Source organism: Paracoccidioides brasiliensis (genome assembly GCF_000150735.1).
Source record: "Paracoccidioides brasiliensis Pb18 unplaced genomic scaffold supercont2.1, whole genome shotgun sequence".
NCBI lineage: Eukaryota > Fungi > Ascomycota > Eurotiomycetes > Onygenales > Ajellomycetaceae > Paracoccidioides > Paracoccidioides brasiliensis.
Genome location: NW_011371358.1, coordinates 1,619,465 through 1,631,898, shown reverse-complemented (window position 1 = coordinate 1,631,898; position 12,434 = coordinate 1,619,465). Strand labels below are relative to the sequence as shown.

The 12,434-nt window shown below is 29.3% G+C and overlaps 1 protein-coding gene across 1 annotated transcript; it reads right to left on the bottom strand.

Annotated features, from left to right (window-relative positions):
* Positions 1-2,174: 2,174 nt before the first annotated feature.
* PADG_00496 (uncharacterized protein) lies at positions 2,175-2,822 on the bottom strand (the record flags this gene model as incomplete). Its single annotated transcript, XM_010758070.1, has 1 exon — positions 2,175-2,822. One exon carries the CDS (start codon positions 2,820-2,822, stop codon positions 2,175-2,177), a length of 648 nt encoding a protein of 215 aa, XP_010756372.1.
* Positions 2,823-12,434: the final 9,612 nt, after the last annotated feature.

Genomic DNA, 12,434 nt, shown 5'->3' with positions numbered 1-12,434 from the left:
ATGGCACTTCCAACTTCCCTATCGCGTTGTTGATGGCGGTTGTGCGCTCTAATTGACGGGAGGAGATGTAAAGAGTGAGCCCAAATCAAACAGCAGAAACAGTGGGGTGGATTTTGACATTCTCCTCCCCAATTTTTGCCATCCAAACTTGGTGGAGCTTGTAGCTAATTATTATATAATATTGCAGTATTCGTGTTGTCCAGAAGTCTGTAGGGATGGATACTGTACTCTCATGACAAGAGCTGGATCTCATTGGGTCTTAATTGACGCATAATGACCACAGCCTCTAAAATTATTGCCCATTTCTCTCCTAAGTGCTAGACAAAAACTTTTGTGTGGCTTTTCTGAGTCCGTTTTACCTGCTTTTTCTCTTTGACAATAACAAGTGTTAGTTTATGCACTACAGATGGTCTTTCTTATCTTTCTTGCCCTTTCTCTCATATTCAATGAAAAGGGCTTAAGGTTTGGCAGGTTACTTTCACTGATATCTTTTATTTAATGTTTCTGATCTAGATCATTCAGATCTACGTAAAATGGGCTCAATTACATTCCTGCTTTCTCCTCTAATTAGAGCTATGCAGGTACTCACTACTTATAGAGCTTAAATTGAGCAGGAGAAAGTTTGTGATATCATATTATCAAATAAATCCCTTTCCTGGGGCTTGCATCATCAATTAGAGGCCAAGTTCATGGCATCTATAGTCACAGTTTATGGTTTATCCATCTCCCATTGCCATTGTTCTCAGAAGACCCAGCCACTCTCAGAGGGAATGAAAGCAGACAGCATGTTCCCTGAATGCCAACAGAAAACACGGTCAAGATCAATGCCTAAGGTTTTGCGGGAGAATTGTCACCTTCTCAGAAACCCCGCCCGCACAGCCTTCAGATGACAAGGGAGAGGCGAGGGACATAATTAGCATGAGTGATCCCTCTGACAACTCAGACACAGATTACACTGTGAGCAGTGACAGCAGTGAGTCAGTGAAGCAACAATCAAAGCAGCAAAAATCAAAGCAGCAAAATTTTTCCTCAGTCAGTCACAGGGTGTGAAGCTGTTGAATATCATTGAGAAGTTAAGTGGGTGCCTCGCAGTGGGCAATCAGAGGCTGTCACAGGGCACTTGGAGGTTCCACACGTGCAGGTTACAAACAGTGCACACACTCCCTCACAGCTGCGCCCACTGGTGATTCTGAGCACATTTTGACCTGCAGCTGTTATCCCCAGAGGGTGTTTTTGCGCTGATGTTTCCTTTACCCAAAACCTCCTTGACCTCTGTAGGGATTCTTCAAGGGACGCTGAGCGTGCCATAAATGATGAAGTGGCTGTGGTCCACACTGAGAGAGTGGATGAGGATCAAAGGATCACGGAGTCAGACAGGAAGAGATCTCAGTGGACCCAAAGAGATATGAGCGTCTGAAGGATTTAAAAGACACAGGCCTGGCATTGGTGGGAAATGAATAAGCAGTTTCCGCACTGAAAATTAGGCGCCCTGCAGCAGCGATGGTCCTGGAAACTCCGGGCAAGGGGCATCGCTAGCAACTGACAGGCGGGAGCGGAAGGGAAATTCAATCATCGTGGCTGTACTTTGTACCGTAGTTTCGACGAGGGTCTTGATCCCGGCCATGGCGTTGATGGTGGAATGGAGTCGGTTTATTTATGACGAAACAAAGCGCTTGTCCAATTGATTTGTGGTGTTGAGAGAATGAGTGAGTAGAGGCAATGGAATTTTTTTTTGGGAGACCCATCAAAGAGAAAGTCCAAATAATGCAATCAAATAAATAAATAGCTTTTTGATTTTGCAATACCGCTCAATCCGATAAATCCTCTTGCATAAAATCAAAAACTATCTAACGACTGAATAAAGGTAACTATTGTACATAAAAACAACAATGCTAAAAAGCTAGTGAGTGGAGTTGTTTATCATATCTATTGTAATGAAAGGTGCATGAATTCAAAAAGTGTCTGGATATCCTGTATCTGTCATGCACCCTCAATTATTCGCTTCCATATTGTATCAGTACAGATTGTCCTGCAACTATAGTCTTCCAATGCATGCCAAATGTTTATCAAAGGAAATGATAAAGAAAAGTTAGGAAGTAAACAAGAACCTCAACAAGGTTCAAAAAAAGACAAACAGGAGAGGAACACGGGCCGACTGGCAGGAGAAGCAACAATCAATCCAACTCCGGCTTCTCTGCAACATAATGTCTTAGAAACAGATCATTCTGGATCCACATCAGCTTATTAAACGCAGCGAGAACGCTCGTCTTAGTCCGGAGATCCAGGCCATCAGCCGCCAATGTAGTTTTGAGCATCAGATCTTCCACAAACCCTAGCAGCAGCGACATATGCATTAACTCGACACGGAGCTTGGGTCTCTTTTCTCGGTGCTTGAAACCGGCCTTGCCAGTGTGAATGACGCTAACTTTATCTAGATAATCCCAGAAGGGGCTGTCATCGGCCCAGTTCTTGTTGCTGACTAGTCTAACCAGGTAGTTTTTGAGGAAGTCCTTGCGGTGAACGATATTTGGGTGATCAAGGGAGAGCTCGGAGATGGAGGCTTCAGCGGGTTCCGTAGCAGCCTGCTCCGGTTGGCGGGGCACAAAAGATTTGGCGGTGATATCGTAGGAAAGGAGTTTGGTGTAGACTGCTTCTAGGATGGCAGGGACAGCGGGTGCAACTATGTCCTTGGCTGATTGGATAAGGGCTCCATCTTCTTCGGTAAATTGTAAGAAAGATTTAGCATAGGCAATGCGTGATTTGAGGTCTGTGAGAGAGTCCTCATCGATGTGGGTGATAGTACGGCCATTGATGGCTGACATGTTGGCTGTAGGAGAGTTGGTTTTGATTGGTTTGCAGGGCTTATAAAACGAGACTGGAGGAAGGATAGCCGTAGGAAATTGCTCAGCAGGAGAGAAAGATCTTCAAAACGCGCTATTTCTGGTCCAGTATATGATGAAGAGATGAAGAGTAGTAAATTTTTACAGGGAAATTCAGAAAAGAGAGAAAAACAACGGACGGTATATATACACCATCCCATACCACTAGCTCACAGGTGGAGTAGGATTGAGCAATGGTGACACCTGAAGAAGAAGAAGAAGAAGAAGAAGAAGAAGAAAAAGAAGAAAAAGAAAAATTGAGGGATCACGCGCAAAACCAGACGTTTGAAGAAAATGTGGGTATTACTTCTTTTCTCCGTACGTTTTCTAAGTAACAAAAGATCCCTGTCCGCGGAGAAGCCCAATGCAAGAGAATAGAGCATATTTAAAACGCTCAGTAAAATCTCCACTTGAAAAAATCAGGCCACGTTGTCCGGGGCAGCAAGAGATATCAGAAACTGTCTCCTCATGCTGAACGATTTCAATATCAAGAGCCCGATAACTACGGGACTGGATCGATAACGGGGACGGGAACTTTCCAGGCTACAAAACCGAACATATGCGCGCAGCGATTGGCCACAACACTTGTCCAGCGTAACTAGTCATCCGGAATCGGTTCCAGCCGAATGGTGTCTCCGGGACATACCGATGATGTAGCTTTAAAGACGTTGAACATGATTTTAAAATCTCTGCTGAAAAATTCTTCCGTGTCCATTTAATATTCAGATTATTACATCTCCTCATCAAAGCTAGTTATATATACTAGCTACATCTTATAAAATCTCAAATATATTTTAAAATGGAGATTGGTTCAAGGTCATTCTGGGCGTCGTCTTCGTCTTCTGGGTTTTTTTGCAGAGAGTGTTAGTTTTGTATGTAGGGTTTGGTTGGGGAAGGCTGTAGAAGGTAAAGTGGGGCGCAATGATTGTGATGAAGAACATGTAGGAAGCGATGGAATATGTTTCTTCTAAGGATGAAGGCTGCAGGAGGCTATGGTTATATACTAGGTGGGGTAAATTTGTTTGAAAGGGGAGGGAGGTTAATCAGTTTCTTACCATCTGCGGCCTATAGGTGCAAACAAGAAGATTGTTAGTGAAAATTCTTCTCCATAATGAATACACATAATAATTCGTATTTTATGCAAACTCAGTGTGCTGACAATGGGAAGAGTTCATGTTCTGTATTTGTATAATATAATAGTGATTTTATTAACTATATTTACTAGATTTTTACTTTCAGTTTATTTTAATTTGAACTTAATCTAAGTTTTAAAATTGAAACATTAATTGTACAATATATTTATATAAAGATTATTTTTTTTATAATAGATTTAAAACTTTAAAAAAGCAATTATATAAAATATAAAATGTAATAGGCTAACATCTAAGGTGAATCTTTTGTAATTAAAACTCTTCATATTACTCTTTCTTTGTTCTGCATAAAACTCTGTGCTCATCTTTGTAGCTTTCATTCTTTTTTCTTATCTCTTCTTCTAATGAATTCGTCTTTTTGTTCTATAAGAAAGCGCTAGAGCTGTATTTAGTGGCACATTGTTACATTATGAATTCATTCATTTATGTGACGGTACTAGACGGCGTTGACTACGGAAACTGGCATTGTTTGAAAAAAGTAATAGCAATTGCATAGCAACCACCTAGCGGAAAGAAGTATATAAGAAAAATATTCCCCAGGAATCTGTTTTGTAAATCGCCTTAGTATTCATTAAAATAGCTTATCTAGTTGACAATCAAATATCTGTTTATCTATGCCTAGATTGAAGTCATAACATAATGCTAAGTTTATACTATTTTTTCTTTACTTTTTTTAAAGTATATTTTAGATGAATAATCTCTTAGAAGTTCTTTGTTTATCTTTATTTTGATAACTCATGAAATTATCAAAATGTCAGAAATCAAGAAAGAATCTGAAAATTTATGAAGATCAGATTAAGACAATATGATACTAATAAAAGAAGAGATGGGATTAAAAGAGTCTATATTTATAAAGCTATTTTTAACATCACTGAAGAACTTCAGATATGTATATCAAAAGATTTCTAATATCATGAATAAAATTAAAAGTAGAATAGAAAGACTCTGAATTGAATGAAATGAGAAGAAAAAGCAAGTAAAAGAACATGATCAATTGATAAACAGTCTAATGAAGAAATGAAATACTCTACAGCAGATATTACAGCACAATCACTGATAATAATGAATTAAGATTGATTCACTTCACTATGATCTGAAGGTTGATTCACTCTGATCTCAATCATATTTAATTTCTCACTGCTTTGCTCTGAAGATTAATTAGCTTTAATTTTTAACTATTTATTTATATTCAGCTGCTCGTTCATTCTAACATTCTAATCCTCAGTTTAGTATTCTCATCATAGCTGTCTAGTTAGATAGATAAATAGAAGCTTTATCTCAACTCTAGATTGTATCATAATATAATACTAAAAACTTCTTTCTTATAAGTTCTGGAAAATTGAGTAGATAGATCTTATATCTATATTCATGTTTATATTTATATTTGTATCTATATCTATATCTATATCTATGTTTAATTGAACTTCTCAGTAGTTGCAACTATGCTGAATACTCAAAATTTTTTATTAATTTTTGTTCTTCTTTATTGTTCTATACTTATTATTATTTTTACTATAAAAGCTTTTTTTCTACTCTTTATTAGAAATTTAAAAGTGCTATTCAAAAGCTCTGAAATTAAAATTAATAGTTTCAAACTCAATGTTATTTCTTATAAACTGAATATTAATTCTTATAGATAGCTCTGAATAACTCTCAATCTTAATTTAATCTAAGCTCTTATTGTCAGATCTCCAAAAATTACTGATCAAACTCTGAAATTTGACATTTAAATTCTTTTAATCACAGTCAAATTATACATTAATCAAGTCATTATTAAAGATTTAATTAATCAGTTTTACTCTATCTACTTGAATCTATATTTAAATCTACAAATAATGTTTTTTTCTCAGCTAGTGCAAGCTGAAGAAGTGTGTAATTAAAATTACAACTCAATTCTTGATCAGCTTTCTCACATATATAACAATTTAAACAAGATAATTTAGGTAAAAGATAAACTATATAGTTTAAAGTAGAGCTCAAGTGAATCTTTAATAGTCTATAATACAAGTTTAAATACATTCTCTATGAGATCAAAGTTCAGAAGTGATCACATTCTTTAAAGATCTCTCAATTTTGATAGAGTTTTGATATATCAATTTCTAATCATTTAACTCAACAGTTAAATCTTTTTTAGATCTATAAAAAATTCTTATATATTATCTAGTAATTAACTTTTAACTTCTTCTTTTTATCTTTACCTCACACTTCTTAATAATATGATTGCTCTACTCATTATAATTTTATAAATCTAAGTTATATTTAATTTAATACTTTTGACTTTATATATGATTCTTTATTATATACTTCATCAATTTCATCTTCTTAATAAAAGAGATATTATCAAGAAGGTTATTGTCTATATTATAAATCTAATAATCATTGAGTTAAAAACTATTAATTTTATTCTTCTTCTTCTAAGCTTTATTACTACTGTCAAACTGTTAAATGAATTCTAGTCTTTAAATATAAATCTAATGATAACTTTGATATTAGTGAGATATAAAAGAAAATATCTAATAATCTGATGAATGATAGTTAAGGTAATCAATTTACTAATAAACTTAATAAATTTTATATTATTCTTTTCTTTTATTTAACATAGTTGCTTAAGAGCAAGTACTTTTTGAAACTAAGAAATAATATTACAATGTAGTTTTCAATAATATAAATTAAAATTAATATATTCTGCTATATTCTATATATTAATTTACTTTAATTCTTAGTTATATTTAATTGTTTATATTGATTTACTCTATTCTGAAGATTAATTCAATCTAATCTTTAATTATCTACTTATATTTAACTATTTATTTTATTCAATATTTTAATTTTTAGTTTAATATTCTCATCGCAGCTCTGTAATTAAATAAAGTAAAACTTTTATTTTATTTATCTTAATTTTAGATTGAGTAATAATATACTATTTTTAAATAAAGAATATAAGAATATAAGAATATTATAATTATTATAAAATATTTAGATAAAAATATAAATATTAAAATAATTATTGATATTTTTATTTTTAATTTATTCTATTAAACTTATAGTTTTTTAATTCAATATTTCTGATAATAATACTTAATTTATTAACATTATATAAGACTTTATATATTAATTAACATAATTCATTATCTAGTCAATCAGATTATCTAGTCAATTAGTTTATTTAATGTGTATGCATTTAACATTCATATCAACAAAATGCTCACTCTACAGCCTTCTCAAGCTTTCATTCAGAAAGAAAAAATTCTTTTGACTATTGAGATGTTAAAAAGAGGTCAAACTTTAAGTATTAAGAAAGCTGCAAGCTTGTACAGCATCTCTTTTATCATCTTACAGAATTGATTAAATAATCATATAATATAAGAGAATTTTCAACTCAATAATTAAAAATTAACCTCTACTGAAGAGTCAGTTCTTGTACAGTGAATTTTATTTATGAATAAATATGACCAGCCTTCTCAAGTGCACATTGTATAAAAAACAGTCAATCTTTTACTTGCCAACTGAGATTCTAGCACTGAGGTCAAACCTCTATCTACAGTTGGTAAATACTGAGTTAATCAATTTATTGATCATTATTTTAAGCTCAAATTCAAGTTCTTATACAAGTACAATCATCAATGAGCTCTATATGAGGATTCTGAGATTATTTATAAGTGATTCAGACTTGTACAAAACACTATTATAAAGTGTAGAATTCTGAAAGATGATATCTACAACTTTGATGAGATTGAATTTTAAATAAGAGTTATTAGTACTGTTAAAGTGATGACTGAGTCTAAAGAAATTAATCATTCAAAACTAATTTAATTTGAAAATTAAAAATAAATGACTGTTATTACTAAAATCAATATCACAGATTGAGCTCTTCATATAATGATCATTCTCAAATAAAAAGTACATCCATTCTGTTGATATAATATGGAAAGGCTGCCAGGTAACTAGGTTATTAAAGTCAGTGATAATGACTGATCAACTGACAAACTGAGTCTGTATTGACTGAAGAAGATATTTCATAAGAACATTCTATTCTGTACAAAGAACAAATACTGACTGTTGATTCTTGATGAACATGAAAGTCATACTTCAGCTAAATTTGACTAATTCTGCTCTGAGAACAATATTATTGCTCTCTATATGCTAGCTCATTTCTCTCATCTTCTTTAGCCATTAGATGTTGACTGCTTTTCATTTCTGAAAACTGTATATAGATAGCAGATGGAAAATCAGATGCAGCTTAAAATTAATCATATTGATAAGAAGAAGTTTCTGAGTTTCTATTCTGTAGCTCAGATGCAGATTCTGACTGAAAGTCACATCAAAAGAAGCTTTAGAGCTGCTAAGCTGATTTTGTATGATTTTGAGCAGATTCTCTCATAGTTTAATATCATAATGCATATTCTCATCCTTTTAGAAATTTTCCACAGCTCTCAGACCTTCTGAGTAACAGTCATACCACATAATATACATCAATTGAAGCAGCAAGCTGAGAAAGTTAAAGAATATATTAAGCACTGTACACAGAGCCGACTCAGTCTAATCAATCATATTCTAAGTCAGCTGGTCAAAGAATGTCAAATAGCAATGCATAGTGCTGCTATTCTAATAGCTGAAAACAGAGAGTTAAGAGTTCAAAATGTCAAACAAAAGAGAAAATGAGAAAGAGGCTGTATATATGTAGCTGAAAAGAGTGCTTTGAGAGTTGAAGAAGACTTGAATCACATATGAAAAGTCAATAAATGAGAAGAAGAGGTGATTGAAGCTACTGACTCTCAATCATAAAAACACATAGCATCACAGTGTAGTATATGTGAGACTATTAAACATACTGCTTGTATATACTCTTAATGTGCAAGAAATAATTTTTAATATAATTTATTACTTTCTGTATATAATTGTTACTTAATTTAATCTGAAATACTTTGAGTGATAAAAGACTGATCAATTAGATGATCTGATCAACTAAATGATGAATTATATTATTGAAAATAATATAATATAATCAATAAGTAAGTAAATCACTTCTTACTCTTCATACAATGAGAAATACTCTACATCAAAAATGTCAATCACACAAAGAATAAAGCCTTTACTTAGGAAGAAAAGCTTTTTTTAGTCATTTAAGCACTTAAAAATGATTAAATTTCAAGTATATGAGCTGCAGCAAAGCTATGTAAAGTCTATTATGCAACTTTTACTTATTGCATATATGATTATATAGCATATGTTGACATATTTTCAAAGAACTGAAAACTTAGTCTTACAGAGAAAGAGTTTTTTATTTAATAAATTCTAATTATAAATGAGTGAGATCAGTTATTCTGAGTTGCAGCTGTATGAAAAATGATCAATCTTCTTCTTGTCAGTTGAGAATTCAATGTCTCACTCATAGCGAATGAATACTGAGTATGAAACTTTATCAAACATCATGATGAGTTGAAATTCAAGTTCTCATATAAGTATGATTATCAGTAAGCTCTATGTGAGAATTCTGAGATTATTTGTGAGTGATTTAAACTCATATAAAATACTATTACAAAGTATAAGATTCTGAAAGATGATATCTACAACTTTGATGAGACAGAGTTTTAGATGAGTGTAATTGAGACTGTCAGAGTGATGACTAAATCTGAATGAGTTGAGAATTTCAAGCTTATATAGTCTGAAGATTAGAAATTAGTAACTGCTATTGCTAAAGTCAATGCAACTGACTGAGTTTTATATATAATAATTATTCTCAAAGAAAAAATATATCAATTCTGCTGGTATAAGACAGAAGAGCTATCACATAACTGAGTGATTGAAGTCAGTGAGAATGACTGAATCACTGACTAGCTGAGCTTGTACTGACTGAAAGAGATGTTCAACAAGAAAACTCTACTCTGTATAAAGAGCAGATATCAACTGTTGATTCTAGACTGGTATCAAAGTCATATCTCAGCTGGATTTGATCAATTTTACACTAAAAATTAGATAATTGTTCTCTACATGCTGCTGTATTTCTCTTATCTTCTTCAGTTATTTAATATTGACTGCTTCTCAATTTTGAAAACTGCATATGAACAGTAGATGAAAAAATCAGATATGGCTTGAAATCAATTATATTGATAAAAAGAAGTTTCTGAGTTTCTATTCTGCAGTTCAGATATAGGTCCTGACTGAGAGCAATATCAAAAGCAGCTTTAGAGCTGTTGAACTGATTCTGTATAATTCTGAGCAAATTTTTTTGCAGCTTAATATCATGAAGTATAATCTCATCTTCTCAGAGATCTTTCACAGCTCTCAGGCCTTCTGAGTAACAGTCACATCACATAATATATGTCAATTGAAGCAGCAGATTGAGAAAGTTAAAGAACATATCAAGCACTATATATAGAGCCTACTTAGTTCAATCAATTATGCTCTAAGTCAGCTGGTCAAGGAATGTCAAATAACAATACACACTGCTGCTATTCTAGCAGCAGCTGAAAACAGAGAGTTAAGAGCTCAAAATGTCAAATAAAACAGAAAGTAAGAAAGAGATTATATATATGTAGATCAAGAAAGTGCTTTAAAAATTGAAGAAGACTTGAATCATATACAAAAAATCAATAAATGAGAGCAGAAAATGATTGAAACTGCTGAGTCATAATCACAAAAACATGCAGCATCATAGTGTAGTATTTGTAAGATTATTGAGAATACTATCTGTACATACTCTAAGTGTATAGAAAATAACTTATAATATAATTTACTAGTTTTTCTTTATAGTTAAGACTTTGAAAATATTCTCATTATATAGAGAGTAAGAAGTGATTCACTCATTTATATGATTCACTTGCTTATTGATTATGTTAATATTAAAACTTCTTACACTAACTTTTTATTTTTATATTTCTTACTAAAGTATTATATAAAGATTTAGTATTTTATGAAAAATCAATATTTTAAAATTTTTACTATATAATAAATATATATTTTAGAATTAATATTTTATAAAAAATTAATATTTTAAAATTATTACTTCATAATAAATTAAATTATTAAATTATTATTTTTTTATTTTATAAAAATTAAAAGAAAAATTTATATTATTTATTTATATATATAAATTTTTTAAATTTTTTTAAATATTTAAATTACTATTTCATTTTATATTTATATTTTACTTATTATTATTTTTCCTTCTTTATTGTACTTATAATATCTATACTTCTACTTTTTTATAATATTAAATATAGTATTTTTTATACTTTTTTTTAATATTTATTTTATTTATATTGAATATTCTTATATTAAACTTAGATAAAATTATAGAATAAATAATTTAAAATTTTAAAAACTACTTTTAAAAATTATATTTATATATAAAATAATTAAAATCTATTTTTGATATATATTAAAATAATTTTCAATAGTAGAAACTATATAATGATAAATATATATCTTTTATATTTATTATTTTAAATTTTTAGTATTTTTAAAAAAATATAATATCATAAAAACTCTCAAAGTTTGATAAAAAATATTAACTTGATTATTTATAAATTTTAAAAAGTTTATAAATAAGCAGAACCTATGATGATAAATACTTAATAATAATTATAAAAATAAATAAAGAAGTACTGATATTTTACTAAATAGTTTAATATTAAAAATAAAGTTTGATTAAATTTTAATAATATATAAATTAATTAATACTTTATTTTTTTAAAATATTTATTATATAAAATATATATTTTTTTAAAATTTCAAGTAATTATAATTTTTATTTAAATATATTTTTTGATATTTATAATATTTTTTATATAAATCTTTTTTAATAAACTATTATCAACTTATTATTTTCATAAAAATAAAATAATTAATAATTATTAAAATAACTTATTTAAAATAATAAACTTAATTATAAGATAAAAAAAATCAAAATAAATAAATAATTATTATTATAAATTATTTATAAAATAAACTGACTATATTTAATTATAATAAAAAACTTATTTTATATATAATAATTGTATAAAAAATTATTTAAATTTTAATTTAAATAAATAAAATATAATTATTTAATATAAAAATTAACTTTTATTTTTAAAATATAATTATATTTAATATATATAAATTAATAATAATTTTTTTATTTATTTTTATAATTTTTTTTAATAAATTAATTTTTTTATTTAAAGTTTTAAAATTATAAATTATTATTTTTATATATAATAATAATAATAAGAATTAATTAATATAAAATATATTAAAATAAAAAATAAAAATAAAAAATAAAATTTATTTTTAATTTTATATTTTATTATTAATTTTTATATTTATTTATAAAAATTTTTAAAGTTATAAATTAAAATTAATATAATAATATTATTATTAATATTATAAATAAAACTTTAATTAAATTTCTTAATAATTA